The 27,104-nt window shown below is 45.3% G+C and overlaps 4 protein-coding genes across 6 annotated transcripts; 2 read left to right on the forward strand and 2 right to left on the reverse strand.

Moving 5' to 3' along the window:
* Positions 1-7,720: 7,720 nt before the first annotated feature.
* On the forward strand, positions 7,721-9,677 carry KLHDC9 (kelch domain containing 9). Of its 2 annotated transcripts, none has more exons than XM_051998220.1 (4): positions 7,721-8,377; positions 8,484-8,643; positions 8,995-9,190; positions 9,413-9,677. In XM_051998220.1, the coding sequence occupies exons 1-4, from the start codon at positions 7,869-7,871 to the stop codon at positions 9,577-9,579; spliced, it is 1,032 nt and encodes a 343-aa protein (XP_051854180.1). In that variant the 5' UTR covers positions 7,721-7,868; the 3' UTR covers positions 9,580-9,677. The 2 variants fall into 2 exon arrangements, with proteins under 2 accessions (XP_051854180.1, XP_051854179.1); XM_051998219.1 differs by having other exon boundaries at positions 7,723-8,377; positions 8,995-9,193.
* A 193-nt stretch (positions 9,678-9,870) lies between these two features.
* On the reverse strand, positions 9,871-15,176 carry PFDN2 (prefoldin subunit 2). The gene is made up of 4 exons (XM_051998225.1): positions 15,059-15,176; positions 10,700-10,788; positions 10,469-10,592; positions 9,871-10,162 (listed from the first exon to the last, which is right to left on the reverse strand). The coding sequence occupies exons 1-4, from the start codon at positions 15,140-15,142 to the stop codon at positions 9,986-9,988; spliced, it is 474 nt and encodes a 157-aa protein (XP_051854185.1). The 5' UTR covers positions 15,143-15,176; the 3' UTR covers positions 9,871-9,985.
* A 90-nt stretch (positions 15,177-15,266) lies between these two features.
* NIT1 (nitrilase 1) lies at positions 15,267-18,132 on the forward strand. The gene is made up of 7 exons (XM_051998221.1): positions 15,267-15,385; positions 15,783-15,890; positions 16,213-16,467; positions 16,563-16,666; positions 17,020-17,153; positions 17,292-17,417; positions 17,599-18,132. Coding segments are annotated over exons 1-7 (996 nt in total). The 5' UTR covers positions 15,267-15,383; the 3' UTR covers positions 17,866-18,132.
* A 257-nt stretch (positions 18,133-18,389) lies between these two features.
* DEDD (death effector domain containing) lies at positions 18,390-26,719 on the reverse strand. 2 transcript variants are annotated; one of them, XM_051998222.1, is made up of 5 exons: positions 26,446-26,719; positions 20,915-21,302; positions 20,592-20,699; positions 20,095-20,241; positions 18,390-19,555 (listed from the first exon to the last, which is right to left on the reverse strand). In XM_051998222.1, exons 2-5 carry the CDS (start codon positions 21,237-21,239, stop codon positions 19,179-19,181), a joined length of 957 nt encoding a protein of 318 aa, XP_051854182.1. In that variant the 5' UTR covers positions 21,240-21,302; positions 26,446-26,719; the 3' UTR covers positions 18,390-19,178. The 2 variants fall into 2 exon arrangements, with proteins under 2 accessions (XP_051854182.1, XP_051854183.1); XM_051998223.1 differs by lacking the exon at positions 26,446-26,719 and adding an exon at positions 26,026-26,044.
* Positions 26,720-27,104: the final 385 nt, after the last annotated feature.

Genomic DNA, 27,104 nt, shown 5'->3' on the forward strand with positions numbered 1-27,104 from the left:
CCCTCCGACTTCTAAATAAAATGACAAGGCATGGACATTTGTCACAAAGGGGAAGGCTTCTCATGTGCCCTACTCCTAACTCTTACTGGGATAACACACTAAACTCTGATTGAAGTCTGATAACTGGGGCTGCTTCCTGATAAATAGTTACTGAAAGTCAAAGGGGATGAACTCTTGAGTAAGGAATTTTCCTGTACTAAGACTTCTAAGAGCAAATTATATTGGACAAGTCACCCTCAATTGCCTTTAAAAAAAAAAAAGTGAGTTATGGAAAGGTTTGGCCTCTTTTGGATCTTTCTGATAACACACTCTCTCCTTTATTATTATTATTTTTTATTATAGCTTTTTATTTACAAGATACATGCATGGGTAATTTTTCAGCATTGACGATTGCAAATCCTTTTGTTCTGACTTTTCCCCTCCTTCCCCCCATCCCCTCCCCAAGATGGCAGGTTGACCAATACATGTTAAATATGTTAAAGTGTGAGTTAAAGACAATATAAGCATACATGTCCAAACAGTTATTTGAAATAGTGTACAATTAACCTGTGAAGGAAATCAAAAATGCAGGCGGACAAAAATAGAGGGATTGGGAATTCTATGTAATGGTCCATAGTCATCTCCCAGAGTTCTTTCCCTGGTGTAGCTGGTTCAATTCATTACTGCTCTATTGGAACTGATTTGGTTCATCTCAGTGCTGAAGATGGTCATGTCCATGAGAATTGATCATCATATAGTATTGTTGTTGAAGTATATAATGATCTCCTGGTCCTGCTCGTTTCACTCAGCATCAGTTCATTTAAGTCTCCCCAGACATTTCTGAAATCATCCTGTTGGTTGTTTCTTACAGAACAATAATATTCCATAATATTCATATATCACAATTTATTCAACCATTCTCCAATTGATGGGCATCCATTCAGTTTCCAGTTTCTGGCCACTACAAAGAGGCTGCCACAAACATTCTTGCACATGTGGGTCCCTTGCCCTTCTTTAATATCTCTTTGGGATATAAGCCCAGTAGTAACACTGCTGGGTCAAAGGGTATGCACAGTTTGATAGCTTTTTGAGCATAGTTCCAAACTGCTCTTCAGAATGGCTGGATGTGTTCACAATTCCACCAACAATGTATCAGTGTCCCTGTTTTCCCACATCCCCTCCAACATTCCGCATTATCTTTCCCTGTCATTTCAGCCAATCTGACAGGTGTGTATCTCAGAGTTGTGTTAATTTGCATTTCTCTGATTAATGACTTGGAGCATCTTTTCATATGGCTTTTCTCTCCTTTAGAAGAGGCATTTTGGTATATGGAAAAACTGTGATGCAGGTTATAAGACTTCAGTTATGGGAAAATCACTTAAGTTCTTTTGACCTCAGTTTCCTCATTTGTAAAATAAGGAATTGAGCTAAATGGATTCTAAACTCTTCCAATTCAAATTCTATGAGCCTATTATCCTTTAACTTTTAAGAAAGGCAGGATGGGGAAGGGATACTCAGTCCTCAGAAATAATGATTGCAGAAACTCATGGTAATTCAAGACTTGCTTACTCAGGTAGGCCTGTCACAAGAGTTAGGGTTCTGGAATGCATTTACCTGTTTCCTTTTCCGAGAACAGTTAGATGACTAGTTGTGGCAAGAATTTTCCAGGTCCTTGCTAGAGACTACATGTATAAGTCTGTACAGGTTACAGACATACTACAGTTTATCCATTCAAGAGTGTCACACACACACACACACACACACACACACACACACAGTGTGACACACCCCATTAGTAGGTAAGGACATATGTGTCTCACGGTACTGCAGATATAGTCTCTCTTCCTGAGCTACACAACCAAGAGTTTGAAAAAGATCAGCCAACTCATGTAGGCAGACTTACAAAGAAATTTTGGGTAAGATAAGGTAAGGCATGGTAGATTGCATATTTTAACCCAAAGGAAGAAATACTTAAATTATTAGAAAAAAAATATCCTTTGGTTTGATTTTTTGGTTGGCTTTTGTTTTCTGTCATTGCAGGAAGGGAGGTACTGAAGGAGACATTCAATAACATTTTTGTAATAACAGACAATGTAGCACAAAACAAAGTTATGTTCTTCCCAAAATCCATTCTTCATATAGCATATCTGAGAAATGTACTATTCCATCCTCCTCGATTACTCTATTCATTGAGAGTTCCTGAGTTCAGAATTTGGGCTTTCAGAAATTAGAGGGAGAAGATTTTCATAAAAACATGCAGTTTTCTTTTGGAAAAGAGGACTGCCATGAGGAAGATTCTGCATCTGAAGGATCGAAGCCCTGCCCTTGGTTGGACCTTGCCACTCCTCTGGGGTCTTTTTTGTGAGTTGCTTGAACAATGGGGCTAAATTGGCTTCTGAAATAGCAGTTGCTAAATTTAATCTGTTTCACTTTTCACAGCTAGAGCATGCTTGTCACAAGGTTCTATGAGAAGCAATCTCTGAATTTTCTGCTTATAGTTCTGTTGCTCATTTGAATATGACAAGGTGAAATCTATGGAGAACACAATCTGCTTTAGAGATTTTCATATGAAAAGTTAAAGTACTGGAAATTTTAATTAGGAAAATATGAACACCAGTTTTGTGATTCTGGAATAAAAATAATTTATCTGATTATAGACAAATGAGAATTTTCTTACAGCTAAAATACTAAGGTGGGGTAATTTGTAGAGAGGACCTAGCAGCTAAACAAATAAAAGTTAGGGAAAATGAGAGAGAAAGAATAGATCTAACAACTGTGAAAGAGAGACGGTAATTGTGCACTCACTTGTTTAGCAGTTTGGGGTTTTTTTGGCTGTTGTTTTTTTTTTTTTTTTTTTTTTGTTTTGTTTTGTTTTTTGGCAATGAGCCTATATTACTCCTTACTGCCACCTATTGCTGAGAAGAAAAAAAGGTAAAAAGAATATATTCTGCTTTCTCAGATGGTTTGATGTCCAAGAGATGATATTTCTCTGCATTGCCCTCTGTTGTTGCTGAGAGGTGGAATCCCGCAAAGGGGCAGAGTTGAAGGGATTTTGCTAACTTTACAATAAACATCGTTGCTTTTTTCCCCCCAAAAAGCATAACATTAACTCAGCTGAAGTTATTAAGTATAAAGCTGGAAGAGATAGATACTAGATACTAGATACTAGAGTTGCTGCAAAGAAATAGGTCCAGCTGAGCAGAGGTACAATTTGAAAGCAGAAAATCAAGGTAAATAGTATATTAAATATTATGGCTAGTTAAGCACATCATGGATCAACTCAGTTTAGCAGTAGAAGCAGTAGACACTATGCTCATCCAGGAATTTTTATGAACTATTTCTGAGACAGAAAAAGATCACCAAAGTCTACATTTTCAAAGTTGTAAGTTATCCTGACCACATTACTACCCTGGGATATTAAGTGCTTACTTAATTTTCCCCAAAATACTGTCTGCATTAATGGAATCATGTAATTGATGTTTGTGAATAGAATGTTATATTAATACAATGTGTTTTAATAATTTGGTTAATGTTAATGAGCAAGAGTGGGCTGATTTATTCATGGGAAATATACTAGTAAAGACTCACAAGCTGTAGTATTAATGGGAATAGTCACCTACGAGGACAGTAAGAATTAGAATAATAGACACATGGCTGTTCTTTTGGTGAACCACTTTAACCTGCTAAAATGAATGCAGGTGGGGCCAACAAGCCAGCCCTGGCCCCAGGGATAGAGAAAGCCTAAAGACTAAACATTATCATGAAAGGTCTTTACTTTCCAGAGGGAATATAATGAATATAAAGGACTATTTGAATGTTTTATGCTTCCTATATTTTGCCATGTCTTTTAAAATATGTTTTATATTTTCTCAAGTGAAGGAAATCTAAACAACATCTGTCCCACACATGATATTCATGTAAAACATCAAATGCCTTTGCTACACTTTTGGGGAGACATTAGACATGATCCATCCCAAAGCTTGTTTTGGAGATTTTCTAGAGTTCTGGAGTCTTATCCAGGGTGGAGGCAGACAGAGAGAGAGAGTCAGGCCCTCCAGGATGATTTAAGGTCTTCAGGAGACCAGGGTCAAATTTGGGGACTCCTAGACAATAAGGCACATTGGTGGTTTTAGTTTTTTAAACTTTATTATGAGTACTTCAATAGAAGATGGCAAAATATCTCTATTGAACCAATGTTTTTTGTTGCCTTTGTCTCCATGATTAAACTAGGACTGTCAACAACTTTATTTGCCTCCCCAGGGAGAATTATGAACCATCCTTCCAGTTTACCTCCTTTTGTCTTGTTTTATTTTATTATAAAGTTGACCCTGAGGTTATTTCAGAATCAGAGCCTCTACATAATACCCCTAAAAGATTCTGACCTCTTTTCCCAGAATTAAATATCAGTTCTAAGTTAACATATACAACTCCATTTTGAATTTGATATAACCACCAGTGAGAGTTTATTAACTGCAGCCAGATATGACTAACCACTAGCCTGCTACTTAGGATAGAACTAACATATAATCAGGAATATGCATTGAAGTCATGTAATTTTGTCAGGAATCATATCACTGTGTATTAATCTGGGTAGGTTTGCTAATTAATCCCAAATTGGACAACTCCCAAAATCCTAACTATACCAAATAAACATAAAGCCAATGAACCAATGAATCTGTACTTCCTATCCTAGATTCAAGATGTTATATTGACAAATAAGGACATTGCCAAGTATGTATCCCTGACCTTCATGACCCCAAGACATGGCTAATTTTCCCAGAACTGAGAAAGGAGCCCCTTAGGTTCTTGCAATCATTTGCTATAAGAATATGCTTCTGGTAATACTAACCTGTAAAAATAGAGGAATAAAATAACTGTCCAGTTCAGATATCTCTGGTTATAAAGTCATCTCATTAATCTTGAAAAAAAAATTTGGTCTGAATACACTGTTATGATATACTTCAGTTCCACAAGTAGTATGTCTTAAGTTTTGATCATTAACCAAATCTAACACTTTTACGAGCTAAGTTTTCCAGGAACATAGCACTCTCCAGATTGCATCTCCAGAAATGAAAAGTCCAATGGCTGTGACTCTGATAGATGAACATTAAATTTATCTTACCTTGTTTAGTTTCAAGACCATAGTCCCACTTCCTGGCCATCTCCAATTCTACCTCTGAGAATAGTAATCAATTTAACACAACCATCCTTGGTAAGTATATATTACCTAATTGACTGATGTGCTTTATAAATATAAACTAATTTATGGGAGATAGATACTGATATTATACCCATTTTACTGAGGAAATTTAGGCAGATAAAGATTAAATGACTTATCCAAGATTACTCAGCTAGTAAGTATCAGACTCTGGATTTGTACTACAATCTTCCAGGTCCAGTGCTCTAGTCACTTCTCCACCAAGCTGCCTGTAGGACTTCAAAGAACATTTATTCTGATTTTTCTAACGACAACACTCCTAATTTGTCACTGTTTCCCTACATGTGTGATCTTTCCTTATTAGAATGTAAGCTTTTTGATTACAAAGATTTTCTTCCTTCTATAGAAGCACTTAAGAAAGTAATCTCTCTACTTAGGTCCTTATGCCCTTACATGTCCTACGTTCTTGGAGGTATCTACCAAAAAAGCCCAGGGAAAGTAAAGCTTATGACAGGCACCAAGTATTGACCAAATTAAAAGACTATTAGGTTTCTGGGACCAATAACTCCTCATTTATTTCTGATTCCTGGGCAGTGACTATGGCTTTAGCCAACTAGTATTGGACCTAAAGAAACCAAGACTGGACAGTTAAAGATTCTCATTTAAATCAGAAGCAGTGCAGAAATCTTATTTATGCCATCTTCTTTTGATATATTTTATTCCCTCCCATTTAAATGTTAAAATTATTTTTTAAATATTTGGATTATTTTTTAAGTTTTGAATTCCAAATTCTATTCCTTCCTCCCTCACTCTCTGACCACCCCATTTCCTGAGATAGCAATCCAATATAGATTATACATGTACAATCAAGTAAAATATTTCCATACTAATCATTTTGTACAGGAAGACAGAACAAGAGAAATAGAATGAAAGTGAAAAAACAAAACAAAACAGTGTATTTCAGTCTATTTCAGTTTTTTTCCTCTGGAAGCACATAGTACGCTTCATTATCGGTCCTTTAGGTTTGTCTTGGATCATTATATGGCTGAGAATAACTAAGTCATTCACAGTTTTTCATTGAACAATATTGCTGTTATTGTGTATAACATCCCCGTTTCTATTCACTTTATTTTGCCTCAGTTCATGTTTGTTAATGCCTTTTATTTTATACCGTTCTTTGCATTCCATGTTAGTGCATATCAAACACATCATATGCCATTTGCTAAACTGAACAATCAGGTTAATTTTTTTTTTTTTTTTTTGGCTGAGGCAATTGGGGTTATGTGACTTGCCCAGGGTCACACAGCTAGGAAGTGTTAAGTGTCTGAGGCCACATTTGAATTCAGGTCCTCTTGACTTGGGGAGTGGTGCTCTATCCACTGTGCCACCTAGCTGCCCCAGGTTAATCTTTTTATGAGAACAACAGAGATTGGGGACAGAGTCAATCATTAATCTGGACATGGGGATTATGATGCTATGTTTTAGTAGGTTTGGGACCATCTGATCCCTATAACTAAGGAAGATGCAACTATTTCTGCTTAATAATATTCTCGGTGCCAATCCAAAGCATCTACTTTCAAAAGGTCATCATGTGATCAACTATGATGGACTTGACTCTTCTCAACTCTGTGATGATTTAAGGGAATTCCAATAGACTTAAGATGGAAAATGCCAATTGCATCCAGAGAGAGAACTATGAGGACGGAATGATGGATTAAAGATTAGTATTTCCACCTTTTTTGGTTTGTTTTTTCTTTCTTTTGTTTCTTTCCCTCTTTTGGTCTGATTTTTCTTTCAAAATATGACAAATATAGAAATGTTTAAAAGGATGGAAATATTTAACCTATATCACATTGCTTTCTGTCTTGGGGTGGGGGAAGCATACAAAAATGAATGCTGAGAACCAAGTTTACATGTATTCAGAAAAATTTTCCCCTTCTTGTCTAGGGGGAGGGAGAAAAATTTGGAAAACGAAGTTTTGCAAGGATGAGTGTTGAAAACTCTTGGCATGTATTTTGAAAAAAAAAATTAGAAAATATTTTTTTAAAAAAAAAAGTGTTACTATATATACAAAGTACTGTGCCAATCTGGAGGTACAATCAGAATTAGAGAAAACTGATGTCTGAGGGATAAAATGATTTACTAGAAGGCTATGGCTGAGCTAGGATTTGAAACCAAGTTTCCAAATCTCCAGTCCATAGAACTGCCCTAAAGAGTGGACCAGATTAGGAATTTAGGAGTCACAGAGAAAGAACACCAGTCCGCAGCCTGTCCACTTCGACCTGACTCAGCACCAGAACCGCACAGGATTTCTTGCCCTTTCTCTTCACGGTATTCGAGTTTACCCAAAGTGGAGCGGGGAGAAGAGATGGAAGCCTGGAATTCCCAATTCGTCCTGTAAGGGTCGCTCTCAACCGCCCCTCCTCTGGGTTGCCACAGTTACCAATACTTTCCTAGACACCGAGTCGGTACCCCGGTAACAAAGGTTTGTGGTTGCGTCCACGTCGCTATAGTAACCAAGCCTTTCCAGCTCCGCAGTTGCTAACAGCCGTCGTTACCAAGGCAATTCTGGGGAAGGCGGGGCTTCGAGGTGGGGGAGAGCTCTCCCTAGAGTTGCGGGGAGGGGTTGGGTGAGGCTGAGGGCGAGATTCCCGCGAGCCTGGGGGCGTGGCGGAGAACGGGCCGGACGGGTGGAGGCGGAGTAGGGGCACCTCCGGGCCCTCCACCTCTCATGGCCGCGGCCGGGCCTCCCGGGTGGGTCTGGAGGCCGGTGGCGCATGATCGGCTTCTGGCGCGGGCGTTTCACTCTTGCACTGTGCTGCGGGGCCGGCTCTATGTGGTCGGGGGCCTGACATCCGGGGGTGCGCGCGAGCCCCTTGGAGACGCGGTAATGTTTGACCCGGCGACAGGCCGGACGACGAGGACGGGCGGCCCCGGGGGGCCCAGGCGCAGCCACCATGACGCGGTGTCCGTGGGCAACCGCTGGCTCTGCGTGGTGGGCGGCTGGGACGGGTCCCGGCGCGTGGCGGCTGTAGCCGCCCTCGATGCGGAGCGCGGGGCCTGGGAGGCGTGGTCCGCGGCTCCAGACAGCTGCGCCCCGGCGGGGCTCAGCAGCCACACCTGCACCCGCCTGTCGGACCATGAGCTGCGCGTGGCCGGCCGCGAGGGTGGCACTCGCACCCAGCGCCGCTACGGTAGCGTCTACACTCTGCGCGTGGACCCCCCTGCGCGCACCTACAGGTAGGAGGCCCTGCGGGAAGCTGCCCACGGCCTCGCGCGGGCCAGGCCTCGCCCCTCAACTTCCCTCCCCAGCCCAGGCTAGGTCCTGAGCTGTACGTCTCCGCAGCTACCGCGAAGAGGGCTGCCACACGGCCTCGCGCTCCGGCCACAGCGCCGCTCTGTTCCGCACCGGTGGCCCGCGGCCCGGCTACCAGCTCTTGCTCTTCGGGGGCAGCAATTCCTCGGAGCCCGAATTGGCCGGGAACTGGGGCCCAGGGCACATCCAGGTGAGCTGTTCTACACCGCGGGGTGCCCTAACCCAGTGGGGGTGGGGATAGGGGTGGTCAGAGCCCGCGGGCAGTGCCACTGCGGCTGGGAAGCCTTCCCCAGACTACTGGTTCTAATGGCATGAAATAACGTGCCATTACAGAAAAGTTTTGTTGAAAGGAAGAGGTCGTTTCCCCATTCTGTGAGATTCTTCAGGGACCCCGAGGGGGGTCTGCAAACCCCAGGTTAAGAACCCTAAGAGTTAAGTGGCTTGTCCGGGGCCCCACCGCCCGATACATCAGGGGAGCTCTGGGCCAGCTTTTCCTTCAGATAGGGACTTCCAATTTCTCCCCTTCCACCCCTCCTGCCAGGAGGAGCCGGTTGTAGCCTCTCAGCTAACAGAACAGCTATCCCGGCTCGTGAGAAGAGAGAGGGGGTCCGCGGAGGGGCCCCGGGGGCTTCGGCACCATTCCTGCTCCGTGGTGGGGCCTTTTGCTGTGCTGTTTGGTGGAGAAACTCTGACCAGAGCTCGGGACACCGTCTGCAATGACCTCTACATCTATGATAGTCGTGAGAGCTGTCCTAGTAGTTGGGAGAAACTGGGAGAGGGAGGAACTACAAAGAGGATGCTAAGCAGAATGCAGCTGGGGAAAGAGGGCAAGGGGGAGGGATAAAGTAGCATGTGCCTGGCAAGCCGCTGGATTACTAAGTATTGGAAAAGGTCAGCGGGCAGGGGATGGACTAGTCTAAAGAAGGTAACTTTATCTTAAAGTGCTTTCCTCCCCACAGGCAAATCCACCCGGCCATGGCTCCACTTGCCCTGTGAAGATCGAAACATGAAGCGGGTAGGCCATCGAACCTGCCTCTGGAATAACCAGCTTTATCTAGTAGGGGGTTTTGGTGAGGATAATAGGACACCTTGTCCAAATGTTTATACACTAGAACTGTCTTTCTAAGCTAGGGAAATCTGCTTCCTCACTTCATCCAATCCCAGAAAGCACAAACCTACCACACCCTAAACAGTTCATTAAATGCTAATCTGTAAGTCAGACAATGACACTCTCCATTTGTTGGGAGGTGGGGTACAGTCGGGTGGGGAAGGGATGTAGAAAGTCTTATTGGTGACATTCTGAGTTTAAAGCCCAATGTTAAGAACCACTGGGTATCTGTATAATTCATTTGAGTGGAGCCTGTCCCTATTCTCAAATTTTATCAATAGTACAGGAGAAAGCCCACACAACTGGGCATTGAGACCAAACCATTTATTTAACAAAAATATTACAAGAGCAGCAACAAAGAAAAATAATAATAAAGGGTATATGTAAGAGGCATGGGAGAAAAACGTGACAAAGGTTTTGATTCTTAGGAGACCAGTACACCAGCTGAGCTGGCTTTGGCCCCAGACCCCTCCCCATTGTCCTTGGCTGCTGGCTTCTCATCCTCGCCCATTAGTCGAATATTATGTTTCTCCCTGAAGTCATTCAACTCCCTTCCCTTTGCTTGAAGCTGTTGGGTCAGTGTCTCAATGATCTTCTGAATCTGGAGGTGAGAATTCGGGTTAAATGAGAATACTGACAGTCTCTATTTGGTAATAAACTGTTTATAAGGGAAGTCAAGGAGAAATGTCACCTCAGGGGCTGCTTCTAGCTAAGACTGAGCAGTCCAAATGGTGAGATGAGAAAAAGAAATAAGATCACTGTTGCCCTACTTCCTCCCAGAGCCCAGCTTGGTTTCAAAGCCCATAAAAAGAATGGACCTAACTCAAGAGATACTTTGATGCTGGCATTTGACCAAATGCACTCACATTAAGTTTTAACCTCTTCCCATCTCTCCCCCACCCCTTACCTGCTCCTTGTTACCCTCCAAAGCAGGAAGCACCTCTTTGACAGTTCGCTCCACCAGAACCCCCCCAACCATTCGATAGCACTTCCGGGTTGGATCCACTTCTCTCAGTGTATCTATCACTAGGCTAGGGTAGGAAGGAGAAAGGTCTGAGATAGAGCCCCAACACAGCATAGACTTCCCCTTTACCCCCCCACCCCAACTCTTCCTTAATTCTTCCCCCAGACCTCTCACCTGTGTTCATTCAACTCCATTTCCAGCTCAGCTGCTTTGGATGCCAGGCCCCTCTGCTCCTGTCGAAGGCGGTTGAAGCCAGCAACCACCTAGGGAAGAGGAGAGATAAGGTGAGGGAAAGAACCTTATGGAGATGGTTCCTTAGGTGGCAATATACATGTGGAGAAAAGAAGTACAACTCAAGGGTCCTAACTTGGCCTCATTTATCCTTGTCTGAAATAATCTTCCCTTTGGGGGATGATTCCTACATGCACAGAAAATACAGAGATGGCCAGGACAAGTACTAACATTGGCACATGTACGCACAACAAGTATGGCTGATCTCCCCACATAATGCTGTTCCCTGGGCTTGTACTCTCTATACTTACTATCTAGGACTGAGACTATAAACTAGAAAAAGAGTAGTCCAAACTCTGACTTGATCATATTAATTTAGTGTCCAATCTAATACCCTTCCCTATAATCTTTCCTAGCAAGACCCACTTTCTTCTCTAATTTCACAACTAGAGAAAAGAACATAGCAACTAATTTAGCCTTACGGAATTCCCTACCTTTGGTGCCTCACTCACTGTGCAATATATCAGAATCTCCTTGGTTGCTTCTTAAAATACTCTGGTGGCCTCTGCTGCCCCAGAAAATGACCTTCTAACTGGTCACTATACCTCAGTGTCTCAATATGCCAATTCATCCTTCAAACAGCTGCCAACAAAATTTCTAAGCTCAAATGTGACAATGTGGCATAATCCCATCCTCATTCAATAAATCCAATGCTATATAAATATACCTCCTTTTGGCATTTAAAGCCCTTCATAATTTGGCCCCATTTTACCCTTCCAGCCTTACTATACATTACTTCCTTTCATATGATCCAACCAAAATGGCCTTCGTGATGGTTGTCACCCCTAACAGTCTCCTGTCTCCATGCCCCTTTGCACTATTTCCTCTGCTTGGAATGAATTCTCTACTAACACGCCCACTCCCCCCTTGGAATCTTTTAGCACTGACATTTGCATAAGGCCTTTCCTGATGCCCCGATTCCTAGTGCCTTCTCTCTCCCAGGTTTCATGTCTACATACAGGTGTATGCTGTCAACTTTGTTAGAAAATAAGGCAGGTATTGCTTGAATTTTGAATCTCTAGCACAGTATCAGATATAGTAGGTACTTAATAAATATTGATTGACCAACTTGGACTCCAACAAAATCTAAATGACTGTCTTCCTGTGTGAATACAAATGATGGAATCTACTCACCTGAAAAGATAACATTTTCTTAGTATACACTCAAAAAGTATTATTTTGTGAAATAAAATCAATTCCTGAACCCTTGAAGTTAAAGCAACTAAGGGAAGTTTGATATTTTAAAAAACAAAATTATTCTTGTTAACTAGTGAGGATCAAAGATGCTTCTAAGTTACAGGTGAATTTTGAATCAGATGCCACTCCAAATCAGTTTAGGTTTTTTAAGAGTGGAGAATTTTAGCCATTCATAGACAGGCATAAATAGACAACTACTCAAAGCTGAAAATGGTTTTAAGCCAACAGATAATTCAACACTAACTCTCAAGGGAATATTAAACTCTGCTCCCAGAATTTCCAAATGATCTTTACTACTGTGGTCTTCCTTTCCCTATTCCAATGCTTATATATAACTCTCATTTCCCTTTCCCTGACACCATACTGTTCTCATATTTTCTAGCATGGACTACATCCAAATGAGTATATACCTAAAACAAATATACATATCAATCAATCTCAGAAGGAAGGGGGGAGGGAAGATAGGGAAAAGCTAGCAGAAGGTGGGATTTGAGCTGAGTAGGAAGCCAGGAATGTTAGGAATGTTGGAAAATAGAGGTAATGAGGGAGGAACATTTCAAGTGAGGGGCAGGAAACAGAATGACATGTGTAAAGAGCCAGCAAGAAGGCCCACGTCCCTGAATCATAGGTTATTTGGAATAAAGTATAAGAACAGAGAAACAGGAGGCCAGTTTTCAAAGTTTTATAAGCTAAAGTTAGCTGGTAAGCTTTTTTAAGAAAGAAAAAAAAAGATTCTCTTAAAAGAGCAAATCTAACTTCATTACTCTCCTACCCAAGATTCCAGTGACATCATGTTGCCTCTAGGAACAAATACAAAGTCCTCTGGCATTCAAAGCCCTTAGTCCCCTCTGACTTTTCCAATTTTCTTACACCATATTCTGCTACCACCTATTCTTCATTCCAGTAATACTGGTCTCTTGGCTATTTCTTAAACAAGATGTCATCTTGGTTCAAGGCATTTTCTCTGGCTGTCCCCTATTCCTGGAATGCTCTTCTTTGTCATTTGTGCCTTCTGACTTCTCTGGCCCCCTTTAGGTACCTAAACTAAAATCAAACCACCTATGGGAAGGCTATTATTTCCGGTGCCATCTCTCCTATTTATCTTCTATTTAGCTTTTTTGTGTACATTCATTTGCTCTTTGTTTTTCCTCACAAGGCTGTAAGCTCATTGAGGGCAAGGGCTAGATTTTTATGTTTTTTTTTTTTTTTTTTTTTTTGGGGGGGGGGAGGAGAATTGGAAGAGGGTTGAGGCTTTTTTCCATCCCCGGAGCATATCACAGTGCCAGGCCTGTAGAAGGTGCTTAATAAATGTTTATTGATCGACAGATATAAACAAAGTATTTCTTGCTCTCAAGTTTACATTTTATTAGGGGAGGCATGTATAGATGGGGACACCCCCAAAATATATGTAAAGATAAACAGAAATACAAGAGAATTTTGGGGAGAAGGTAGTAATGGGTGATCAGTAAAGAGTGCTAGGCCTGCAATGAGGAAGAACTAAACTGACATCCAGCCTGATTCCAGTCAAGTCAAATGATACTTGTAAAGCAACCAACATAGTGCCTGCACAGAGTAGGCACTATAAAAATGCAGCTCAGTGAATAGATCATTGGATCAGGATCAGGAAGACCTGAGTTCAAATATAGCCTCAGATATCTACTAGTTACTGAACCCTAAGGCACTGGAGAAGAAATTAGCAAAGCACTCCAGTATCTTTGCCAAGAAAACCACAGATAGTACCTGTGTGCTCTGGTCCACAAGATCACAAACAGTTGAAAATGACTCCAATTAAAGGAAATAATCATCACATATTTAGAAGGTAAAGCTGGAACTTTGAAGAGTGTGAGTTCCAGCATGAGGGGACAGCAGATTATAATGATGTAAATGCAAAGTCCTACTTGAATAACACTAGGAAGGCAAATTCACTCCTAACTGCTCCTGAGACTTCCTCTGCAGACCAAGTAATCCCTGATTCTGTGTATTTTCTGTATTCTTTACAAGTGGGTGCTCTGTGGACACCCTCCCACCTACTCCTCCAAATTCTCAATAAGTATTGACTTCAAAGAAAAGCAGAGCCAGCCAAAAGAAGTACCCTCTTAAATTGCAATATGAAATGGTCAAGAGCAAAAATCACTTCCCCCCCAGGCAACTGAGGTTAAGTGACTTGTCCAGGATCACACAGCTAGTTAAGTGTTTATCTAAGGTCAAATTTGAACTCAGGTGCTCCTGACTTAAGGATCAGAATATTCACTGAGCCATCTAGCTGCCTCAAAAATCACTTTTACGAATAACAAATTTAAAAGATTTAAATTAACAATTTTAAATAGCTGGGTTTTTTTACATTTACATATTTTGGAGGGCCAGAAATCCTATTTTTTAGGTAAAAAATGTTGCATATTTACATCAAGTAGGGTACAATATTCCAGTCACCCCATGGCAGATGTTTTGGAATACACTTCCCAAGGCCTCCCACACCCACGCACATGGGGTGTTACTCTCGCTCTTCTCACAAGTCATGCCCCTGGGGCCCTTTCCTGCCGCACAGCAGGGGGCAGACCCTAGAGCTCAGGCTCACACTAACCTGGCCGAAGCACCAACTGTCAAAGGACAGGGTGGAATCCTGCGAAATCTCCCCCAACAAGCTCAACCACAGACTGGGGGCACTTGTCCTCACCCTGCAAGACTAGGCATTTAGCCTGCCTGGTGGATTTCAGGCTTCACATGGCCCTTTCCCAGGGAGGGGCCTATCCTCTCCATGAAGTCCCCGATCCTTTCCCTGACTCACTGAGAGCTGGGGAAGACCCTGGACTCATACCCATGGATGGGACTGGGGGCTGCTCCCTGAACCCACCACCCTGTCCACACAGGGCACAGACGTACCCCCGCAATGCCCTCTCCCTCTGCAGTGGGGGGCCCAGGCTTGCCCACGATGGGGCCGTGGCCCGGCGAACCCGGGCTGCAGCGGAGGTTACCGCACGTGCTACAGGCCCCGCCCCCACTGCCCCGACCAGGAGCCGCGGTCGCCGTGCTAGCAGCGACGCTTACCTGCTCCGCCGACACTGCCCCCTTGCCCGTGCTGGCAGCGCCGCTGCCGCTACTCTTGTTGCCCCGGTTGCTGCTCTCCGCCATCTTTACCCGCCCGCTAGGTGTAGGGCCCTATAAACCCAATACTCGCCTCCTCGTGCGTCACGTCCGGACGCCTCGGCCTCCAGATTTTGGTGCCTGGAGCGCCATCTTGGTTTGGGGCACTTCCGGTGGGCGGGCCCGACGTTTCCGGGTGCCCCATGGCCTCAAATCTTCTAGACCTTAGGGCGGGAGGCGAGAGAGGGATTTGCGGACCTCCCCCAACTCAGGCTCCGACTCCGGCTCCATGTAGGACCCTACTCTGTGGCTTCCACAGTTTGTGCCAGAATGTCCTACCCCAGGGAGAGATGTGGGAGGAGGGAAAGATCGAGCTGGGTCAGGGGCAGTGCATATCGGGGCAAAGGGTAGGGGGGTCTGGGAAGTGAATGCAGATGCGGAACGTGGGGATGGTTTTCTTGCCCCTTAGGGATTCCGCTGTTCTGCAGGGAGAGATTTGTACTGCGTCAGTGCCAGGAGAGGGCCAGTGGGGTCCGGCGCAGCAGCCGTGCACGAGCGCCCCACCCGCGGAGCTTAGCTAGGAGACTGGGAGGTGCTCCCGTAGGGCCCCACTACGTGTTCTGGGGGCAGCTTAGTGTCCCGGCATTCCAGAGGAGTGAGAGGGTCCTAGAACTCTGGTCTTCCCTAGGCTGAGCGCTACCCTCCGGACGCCGAGAAAGTGCTTGCTGCTTCGCTCTGGATTCAAGCTGCCTGGCCTCTCCCGGTTTCGTGACCCAGCGGGCATCAGGCATAACAGGTAATGCCCGCTCTACCTGCTCTGGATCAAGGAAGAGGGGAGAGCAGGGGAGACAGGATTCCCAACTGGTTCAGCACTTATGTAGAGCAATAACCGTGGTTCATCTGTGTATTTGCATAGATAGCTTTTCATAAAGTAACCCACTGTCCGGTGAAGTTTCTATATCATGATGCCCGTTTTAGGGCCAGCTGAGGCCTGGGGAAGGGGGGCGCGGGAAGAAGACATTCACTACAGGGGCACCATGACTGAAGGGAAAACGTCTAATGGCACCTGAGGCACTTCTCATGTGATGCCTGAGGTCTGAGCCTCCTGTTTTTCACAGGGCTGGGACCATGGCTGTTTCTTCTTCTTCTCGAAGTTTGCCCCTGGTAGCAGTGTGCCAGGTGACATCAACACCAGATAAGGAACAGACCTTTGAAGCCTGTTCAGGTCTGGTTCGGGAGGCTGCCAAGTTAGGTGCCTGCCTGGCCTTCCTGCCCGAGGCCTTCGACTTCATTGCTCGGGACCCAGCAGAGACACTTAAACTGTCTGAGCCACTGGGTGGGGATCTTGTGAATCGGTATGCCCGACTTGCCAGGTATGGAAGGTAGCAAAAGCGCAGCACTGGGTTAGGAGGCTCCGCTGACTGACAGAAACAGTTCTAAGGAGGGTGGTCTTTTGCTTTATCTGAAGGGAATGTGGACTCTGGATATCCCTTGGTGGTTTTCATGAACGTGGCCAAGATTGGGAGCAGACTCAGCGCATTTATAATTGTCACGTGCTCCTAGACAATAAGGGTGAGACTTTAAGTCCCTAACTTTTTCTATTAACCCTCTCCTGCCCTTTGAGTTGCATTCTTACAATCTGATTTTTAGACTCCAACTTCACTCCCTTGCACTTTCCTTGCTTGAGACCTTGGAGACAATTTGCCAAGCCTTCAAGGCCATTCACCAGTTGCATTGCCTCTGCTCTCTTTTGTCTCTCTTCCTTCCCTCCCCCTCCTAAAAAAACAAAACAAAACAAAAACCAATCATACACCTTGTCAATGTAACATTTGTGCTTCTGGTTCCTAACTATAAGCAGCTCCTGATCTGGGGCAACAGGAGGGAATATAGAATCATCAGCAGAGTATTCCTCTTCTACTCCCAAGGCTCTATTGTGGCCACATATAGGAAGACACACCTCTGTGATGTGGAGCTCCCAGGACAGGGATCCATGTGTGAGAGCAACTCTACTATACCTGGGCCCACTCTTGGGTCACCTGTCAGTACACCAGCTGGCAAGGTTGGCAGGGAGGGAAGGGAGGAGGTTAAAGTGGGGGGAAAGGAATGGGAATACATTGGAGGGGGCAAGAAAACAGTAGAATAGTATGAAGAGTGGCCATTGTACCAGAGAAGCTAAATATCCTACTCTCCATTCCAGGTAGGCCTGGCCATTTGCTATGACTTGCGATTTCCAGAGCTTTCCCTTGCATTAGCCCAGGATGGTGCTGAAATTCTCACCTATCCTTCAGCCTTTGGCTCAGTCACAGGACCAGCTCACTGGGAGGTAAGAACCTGCCAATATATAGCAATACATAGACATTGCTGTATTTCTTTCCTAGCTTTTCATGACCATCTCTCAGAACTGATTAGAGGAACATTATTTCTATAGGTTACTGCTCTACTCCTTCCCACTTTTCTTCACCAGATGCTGAAATTTATTTCATCCATTTTCTTTCTTTCCCCAGGTTCTGCTCCGTGCTCGGGCTATAGAGACACAATGCTACGTGATTGCTGCAGCACAATGGGGACAACACCATGAAAAAAGAGGGAGTTATGGACACAGTATGGTGGTGGACCCTTGGGGAGTTGTGGTAGCCCGCTGTTCTGAGGGGCCAGGCCTCTGCCTTGCCCACATTGACCTGGCCTATTTGCGTCAGGTACGCCAACATATACCTGTGGCTCAGCACCGAAGACCTGACCTGTATGGCAATTTGGGTCGCCCAGATCCTTGACTTCTACTCAATGAACCAGGGTCCTATTTTGGGCCAGTGAGGATCTGTGGCTTGGAGGCAGGACCCCAAGCTACTGAAGAACCTCTCTTCCCTTTCTTTTGTGGCATACAGGTTCAACCTGTTGTAAAGCCCCAGAAATGCTTTTTTTGGACTCAGATTTTAGTTGCATATAGATAGGCTCTTAAATCACAATTCTATGAAAACTAAAGCTACACACCAAGGCCTGAGTAGCACTGACGTTAAAAAAATATAGTCATGAAGTCCCAAGTCTCGACATCTCCTTTGGGGGTAAGGGAACCAGTGTAGCAACAAAAATACTAGACCATAGTGGCAACTAGGACTATTCATAATCTGTCAAAACAAGTGCTGAAGTTACATTTGTCCCAGCCCATTCTTCAATATTAGTAGGGAAATGGGGCAATTCAAGTACTGAAGACTAAGAAGAGAGAGGTTGTACTTAGACAAGCCTCAAGGGGATTTCCCAGCTCTGACTCCAATCCAAGCCAGACAACAAGAGATGGGAATGGGCTGCAGGATACATTTATTTTCACTTGAACATGGAAGGAAAAATGCCACACACTCCTTTCTTTGGGAGTGTGGGCTACCAGCAACCCTTCCCCCCATCCTGCATACATACAGGCACTTGTGCACAAGAGCGCACAGACAAGGGGTTCTCGGGTTGCCCCAGTCCTCCCCTTCTCACTGCTTCCTAGAAGAGAAGCTGACAGGGAAAACGAGGGACCCAGACTAGGAAAAGAGCCCCTAACCTCTATCCCTGGGAAGGGGGAAGAGAGAGGGAAGCACCAGGGGCCAGGAGTGAGCAAGTGAGGAGGCCATACCTTAAAAAATCATTGTTCAACTTTTTCCTTACAAACTCAGCAGGGTGGAGGGAATGGGTGGTAAATCCCTGTTATACAATCCTGACTCTTACCTCTCTCCTGCAAGCTCTCACACCACAGCCCTTTGGTTTCTCAGACAAAACAAAACAAAAAACAAAACTAGCCCTCCTGAAGCCTGAGGGCAATTGAGAGAGCCTCCTATTAACCCCTCAAACCACTTCAGCAGCAGTTCCACAGAGCACTCTGAAACAAAACTGCTTCTTTCTTCCTTACCCAGGCTTGATTCCCAGGCTTACGGAAGTCAGTGGGTGGGAGAGAGGATGGGGAGACAAACTTCCACTTTTTTGTCTTTTCCTTTAAAAAAGAAGGGGGGGAAGATGACAGGAGGGGTGTGGAGAAAACCCCAAACAGTGTGTGAATTCCAGAGGTGGGTGCCAAGCCAAGGCCCCAAATTTGTGAAAAGTAAGAGGAGGGTCAGGGCAGTGCCTGCAGCATCAAGTTCCTCAGAAGTTTCTGTCGGCCCAACTCATAGTCCTCCTCATCCACATTCACCAGCAGCTTGATAGCCTCATGGCCCACGGCCTGTTTAAGTGAGTCTGTGATGAAGACGCCTTTGAGCGCTTCCAGGAGGGAGCCATTGATGTAGTCGCGCCAGAAGGCATCGAGGTAGGTGAGCTCAGAGAACTTGATGTCACAGATGATGGAACCCAGGTCCCGGGATTTGAGGATAGTGTTGGCCTGGTTGAAACGCTCAAACTGGCGTTCAAGTGGGTCCTGCTTATTTGAGAAGACATTGCCCTGCAAAGCTGTCTCATGCTGGCAGTACTCAGCCCTCACCCGAAGCCTGATGTCTATAAGGAAAAAAAAAGGTGAGTACTTAGTCCATAGCCTGGTAGATCAATAGAGGTGAAAGACCAAGACACTAAAGGAAGGTAATAGTAATTTTTCTCTAGGGTAGAGTTCCCTTTTTCTTTTCTATACATATCTCATATACCTACAAATTTTGTTAGCCCATTCTTAGGCCTAAAGGAAAATGCAGGGAAGAAAAGAGTTCTTAGTAAGGGGAGACAATAAGACTATATCACCTCCGAATCAAACCAATTTGGAGATATGGGAGTGAATTTTTTCTATATTAAATAGACTGATAGTCACACTTCAAATTACTTTAACTCTTTTTTGCCCATTGGACAGAAAACTTAGCAGGGAGAGTCTTTGGGGTACTATACCCTGAAATTAATTCAGGGTCATTCTAAAAGAATGAGGGAAAGGTTCAGCCCCTCAACCACTTTCAACATCCCAATCTATCGGAGAAAAAAGTATGCTCTGCCTTTTTGAAGAATAACTTCACTTCCAGTAGCTCTCTGCCTGGACCACACTGTAGCTCTCTTACCGCAAGTCTGTTTTTCCTTGGGGTCTGGTGTCACAGACTTCCGGCGCTTCCGCTGACTTACAAGTGTGGCTCTTCCTCGAGCTGGCCGTTTGATGCACATCTGTTGGCCAGCATTGGGGCAGCACACCACAGGATAGTGGGGAGGCACTGGTGGGAAAAGGGGAATAAATAAAAGAATAGTCCCATAATCATCTATTCCACTATCAATTTATGGGACTGCAAATAAATTGATGCTTAACTCTTTGGGAAGGAGGGGAGGAGGCAGAATTAGTAGAAAGTGACAGTGAAGGGGGGAGAGAACAGCCATCAAACATTTTAAAGTAATCCACACAACCTAAAAGGAACAGCAGAGAGTATATTAGGGGCATCCCCTTAGCTTTATGTGGGGCCAGAAGGGGAGGAGTCAGTATTCTTTCACCTGGTTTTGGAAATTAGGCATAGAATAAGACTAGAATCCTCTTAATTAGAGGAACTAAAGGACATCTACATCTCTTCACCTGATTTAGGGGTTTGGGGAGGTCCCGGCTCTGGGTTACTGTGGGCTCTGGGGGTCACGTAACGGATTGACGTTTCCTCCAGGTATTTGTCTACAAGATCTGGGCACACTGTGTGTGGGGAGAGAAGAAAAGTAAGTCATTCAGGGAAAGATGGGACACATACACCCACACCCATCTATCCTGCACTAAGGACTTGAGGCCACTCTCATCCAGATGTTTCCTCGGGCAAGACTCAGACCCCGGGCCTCGGTGCTCTTCCTCCCCAGTCCCTCATGAACTCCTTCCTTGACCCTCGTGTTCCCAGCTCCCAGTAAACCCCTCACCAGCCCGCCTCCTCTTGAGCGTGACGTAGGGCAGCAGGTCATGTCGCGTGATGATGCGCAGCAGCTGCAGCACCTGGCGAAAGTTACTCTCATCACACCGGCCCTGGCGCTCCAGCGCCAACAAGAAGTCCCGTCCACTCCGGATGAGGCCCCGCTCATGGTCATCAATGACGTCCACAAAAAGGAAGGAGAGGACACGCACGTCGCGGTGCGTCAGGTGGGTGCCCACAATGTCGAACATGCGGTGCAAGCTGTAAAGCCCGTGCTCCTGCTCTCCCCGCTCCTCGGGCCACACCTGGCTGGCCCGACGCTTTAGCCCCGCCATGCCGGGGCTCAGGCGTACTCCAGTCTCCGGAGCCTCTGCTCACTCACTACAATCCTCAGTGTGCTGTAACAACAAGAGGAGCTTCAGTGAATTGGAGTTCTGTGTCTGTCCTTACCAGAACAGTTCCCATAGCTTTGAAATCCATCCAGAGATAGGAAACAGTTTATCTTCTCCCTAAATTAGCATTTGGTGGCCATTTTAGTGTCATGTTCCTTGAAGAGATGCTCTCAAGAATCACCATCATTCCCCCACCCACATCCCAGACACTCTTCATCTCCTACCAGAGATATCCCTTCTCATACTGATTCAGTTCACCAGAAAGAAGCTAGAAAAACCTGGGTTCTAGCTCTAGCACCAAAATTATTCCATTCCCCTACTTCATGAAATAAAAAAAGCTGCACCAGATGTAATGAGTCACAAAACTTTAGTTACAGAAGAAACCTTAGAAGTTATCTTGTCAAATCTCATTTTGTAGATTAGGAAAACCAGGCTTGGAGAAGTGAATGAAATTAGGGAAATTCACTTGACTAACAGTTGACAGCAGAATCAGAGCTCAAGCACAACATCTACTCTGGTAGAGAATCTCAATTGCCATTGATAGACAACATAAATCCTCTTCACTTATAATCCAGGCATCCTCTCTCCTGCCTGAAACCCAATTTGTCCTAAAGTCAGTCAACAAACATTAAGTGCTTACTATATGCCAGGTACTGTACAAAGTTACAAATTTACAAAATTACAAAGTACAAAAGACAGTTTCTACTTTTAAGGGAAAGAACATTATAAGAACATTGTACAAACAAGATATATACAGAATAAATTGGAAATAACAAATAGAAGGGATTGGCATGAAGGAGGATTAAGACAGACTTCTTGTAGGTTGCATTTTACCTGGGACTTGAAGGAAGTGAGAAGACAGATATGAAGTAGAGAATTCTAAGCATGAAAGATAGCTAGTGAAAATACTCCCAAGTTGGAAGATTGGAGTATCTTGTGCAGGTCTAGAGTCAAAGAACTGACTTTTTCTCCCAGGCTTAGTTAGATCATAAAGCCCTAACCTACATCATAGTTTTGAGAGGAATGTACACAAAGGTGGCTAGGCTATCTGTCACAGTTGTTGCCTGTGAGATTGCAGGGACAAAAGATTTACTTAGAACTGCCTTTTTACCTTTTCACCTTACCTGCCTTTTTCTAGAAGAAAAGATCTCTCAGCAGGAGTAAACTCTTAAGAACCCAAGAAGACCTAGCTGTCTCTGCCTCTAATCACTTTACTCCTCTTGGTATAAGCCATATGTATAAATAGATGGACTAGAAAGTAAAGGAAAGAGCACCAACCTTGAAATCAAGAGGACAGGAGTTCAGATCTGGCTTAACACTTAATAACTTCCTAGCTGTGTGATCCTGGGCAAGTCACTTAACCTTAATTGCTTCAGCAAAAAAAAAAGAAAAAAGTAAACTTGAAAGAATTTATCCATGCAGGTCCAAAGTGAGCAGTCTTCAAGAAGAGCAGGGGAAATTCTCAAGTATTCAAACTTTCTCTAGTAAAGCTGCTTCTGTGAGTTTGTGACACAGGAGCCCATATAAATCAAGTAACACATTTGAAAATCAAGTCCCAACACAGAACACAGGTTTCTGAGCATCAAACCAACCCTGTCACTAATACCTTGCTTCTAATCTAGACACAGCACCATTAACAGCCTTATCTACTATAATAAAGCCCCAAAATAGCCTCTTTAATAAAAGAACAGGCCACTCTACTTATTTTTAACATAAAAAAAATTTAAGTCCCAAGACCCATAAAGGAATTAACAAATGAAGGACTCTTGCACCAGAGGTGCTTTACTAAGGGTCTTAGAGGAAAGACTATGACTAGAATACTGATTAGCAAGACCTGCCTTGACCTTTATTATTGTTTCAGAGAGTCCAGAAATAAAGAGGAGAACACTGGGACTGTTCTCTTTTTTTAAAAAGAGAAGGAGGAGAACCAGTAGCCAGAGAATTTGGTATTCCACTAGGAATACCAATTTGAGAGGAATGGCCCAAACCAAGACTTGAGAGCTTAGACGCTCGAACTCCCAAACACATAAAAGGGCCTGGAAAACCCTGAAAAAAATTGTCACACAAAATCAGTCACACAGATCTTGGTAGAGGGATAATCATCTAGTCTGTGTTCATCTTATAGATATGCAAATAAGTCGAAAGACATTCTTACCCAGAATTATAGCCAGTTAGGAATCAAACTAGATACCATAACTTCTAGTTCATCATTCTTTTCACTATGATTCCACAGTCTAGTCATGTATTCACAAGCCAGATCTTTTTTACCTCAATTTCACACCTCCAACTCTCCCCCAGACAGGGATAGCAGAAAGTTTTTCGCTTTTGGCTGGTCATAAAACAGCCTTTTAAGAGTAATACACTTAACTTCCCGTGAGAACCAGAAGTTAGGCAGCTAGACAGGTAAACACCTCACTTCTAATCAATCAGAATTGGTTTCCTCAAGTGTCCCCAATTCAGATAATGGCCTGATTGAGTCCTGAATTTTTCCAGTCCCCTACCTCCCTGGCTTGCTAGCAGAATCCAAGACCCAGGAGAAGCATTGCAGCCATACGAGAGTAACAGTGAGGGAGAAGTCTAAGATCCTTCTGACTCAAGCAAGACTCAAAGCATTCTGATGGTAATTTCTCCAAATTCCAGAAAATAATAACCATATTAAGCTCTAGATCAAAAGATCACACAGATTTAGACTTGGAAGAAATCCCATAGGTTACTTTACAGAGGAGGATAAGAAGGACCCTAAGGCCATTCAGCCAACAGTAGGTGGTGGCCTCACAATCAGCTAGTCAGACAAGTCTGAAGAGGGATGGCAAGAATCCTGTTCTGGGACCCACAGATCAACCCCCTTGACATTAATTTCAATCTTTATTCTAGTCATCACTGCAGACTAAGACATAGTTATTCTTCATTGATTTACTTCAGGGAGCAGAATGGGGGGGGGGGGGAGGGGAGGGCGCAGTTATAAAGTTCCCAAAGGTATGTCCACCGGATCATGGTGGGTGACCAGAGATAGTCTGACTTAAATAGCACTTGAAATAGGCCACCATTTCATAAAAAGGATCCAGGAGTTTGCCCAATTAGTACAACTTGTCCCCTCTCAACCTACTTGCCACTCAGATGCCTATGTCAGTGAGGTGGAAGAAACAGTGAATGAGACTCAAATCTCATTATGTAAAGAGAAAGAATGTTCCATTTCAAAGAGAAAGACAAAAAATCTTGATATCTGACAAACTGTCAAATGATTTAAAGTGAATATTCCAGGAAATTTCCCAAACCCAAAGTTTTCCTCTTCCCCAAGGCTGGGCTGGTGCTAATAAGAATCTGTGGGCATGATACCTAGAGTGGATGAGGAGACTGAGCCACCAGACACAATGGGGTGGCCTTTAGTGAACATTTCCTGTTATCTCCCATCAAAAGAATCAATAACCACAGAGTTCTCCAAGCTGATTTAGGAATTGTCCCCAACATCTTAAGCCTAAGGTTTTCCCAAAGGAGTATCCCATTAAGATTAAAAAAAAAAAAAAAGCCACTATTCCCTCCCTTATTCCTTTTCCCTGAATGGAAGAGTATTAGACTACCTATGCAAGAAGCTTTTCTTCCCCATTCTAGCAATCATATTCAAATACAGCAGCAAAACACGAGTCAGTTCTGTTTCTAACAAACTAGACACAGTCGGAGCCATACATGCTTTCCCAAACACCACAGAAACAAGCCTAAGAATTATTTCACTGAAATAACTTAACCCTAAGATTAGAGACCTACGAAATGCCTTCGGGCATCCCAGCAACGATTTCCCCTCCACAAAACCGAATTCCCCGTGGGCTCCTTGACAGAAACTTGGGCAGAGGTTACAAGTTCAGCGACTGCTGGGAAAACTGAGCATAGTTTATACTTAAATGTAAGAATGACACTTCACCTACCCCCATATTTCCATGCTTCCCCAGCGTCTGTTTATGTTGTGCAACGACTCTAGCTGACTGTTTCCCACTCCTCCACCCCCCTCCTCCCAAGAATTGGGCGGATTAAGTGGCTAATCTGAAGATCCAGCTGTTTCCTCTATCTCTAACAAGGGGTGAGACAACTCCCGTAGAAATACAGGACACGCTGTCTCTTGTTAGAACCTCTGCCCCTTACGTGACACGCAAGTGTTTTACTGGGGCTGCAATACTCAGATGCCAAAAATGTCACCGGGCGCTAGGCTGTCCGCATTTCTACAGATACAGAGTGACCACTCCTTTCCTGACACAGCATCAGTACTAAAGGGGGAGTGGAGAGACTCATTAATGGGCCTGTGGTCCTAGACAATGACTGTCCAGTTTGGGGTTGCTTTCTTTCCTGGTCTCCCCCCTCCTGCAAACAACCTCATTTCCCCCAAGAAATCCCAACCCGGCAATGACAGCTTCCTTGCTCTGCTCCTTGTTTTGTTTTTTGACTTAAAAATACAAAAGTACTCTTCTTCCGCAACGGGCTATCCCCTCCACATCCCTCCCCCCTTCCCACACAGCCCAGGGACACGAAACTGGGGAGCGCCCGTGAAAGTCCGAGAGTTGTTCGCTTCCTCTCCCAGCAGACACAGCCACGTCCCGGGGGTGCCCGTGCTACCCGGCCCGTCCAGGCCGACGCTGCCCAACTCTCCCATGCACTGTCCGGCCAGCCTCGCGTCCGGCTCGCTTCCTCCGCCTCCCCCCAGTCCGGCCCGGGCCTCGCCCCCTCCCCCTCTCCAGCTCACTTTTACTCCAGCCTCGCCCTTTCCCCATCCGACGCCAGTCGAAGGCAACTCCCTCCCCCACGGCCAACTCTCTTCTGGCCCCCAGCCCCTTCTCGGCCCGACTCCTCACACTCCTCCTCAGCTTCTGCCCCACATGCCCCCTCGGCCTCCCCTCGCGTTTATTTCGGCTCAGCTCCTCCCCTTCCCCTTCGCTTCTCCCCTACCTCTTTCCCGGTCTGCGCCCCGCCCAGGACCCACGGTTGCCCCCTCCCCTCCCCTCGCCTCACCTCACCTTACGGCGTCCCGACCCGTCTCTGCCCCTCCCCTTCCCTCCCCTCGGCTCCCCCGGGTAAGGCCCGTAGTCACCGCCTCCCCTTCCCCACCCCCAGGGCCCACCGCCTCCCAGCCCCGCCCCTCTCCGTTCCCCCTCCCGGGCCTCACTCTCGGCTCAGACTAGGCGCCGCCATGTTGGATCCATCAGCTCCTCTCCGGGGCCCCGTCTCGCGGAGCAGCATCCGGGCCCTTACCGCTGCCGCCGCCGCCACCACCGCCGCGGGCGTGAGAAAGGGGGAGGGCACGGAGACGGGCGGAGGTGGCTTCATCCGGGAAATCGCGGCCTGTAACCTGGGCGGTTGCGGCGACTTCGGCACCATTAAGAAGAATGGGGATGGGTAGCCATGTTGAGTGAGGGCGGCCTGGCAGTGACGGGCGTCCGTGAGGCCCTGGCGTCAAGAATAAGTTAAAAAGGCTAGCGATTCGGCGGCCATTTTTGGTAGGGGCAAGTTGGGAATGTTGGGCGTTCCTGGCGGCTTGGCTTCGGAACCATAGAAGGGAATTGGGAAGGGTAGCCATGTTAACTAAGGAAAAGCTGGTAAAGACTGTGCCTGGCATATGCTGGCTTCACTGCTCTTGGAGAGAATAGGAAAAAGCAGCCATTGCGAATAAGGGCGGAACTGGCTAGAGACGCTGCGGAGCCCGGGAAAGAGGGAAAGGTTCATCTGTCTGAGAAGACTGGCAAGAACCGGGCTGGTGGCCCCCCAACCCGCAGCGTCGGATACAAGCCCACTGTATGACCCTAGACAAATAACACTCTTTGCACT

Source organism: Antechinus flavipes, chromosome 4 (assembly GCF_016432865.1).
Source record: "Antechinus flavipes isolate AdamAnt ecotype Samford, QLD, Australia chromosome 4, AdamAnt_v2, whole genome shotgun sequence".
NCBI lineage: Eukaryota > Metazoa > Chordata > Mammalia > Dasyuromorphia > Dasyuridae > Antechinus > Antechinus flavipes.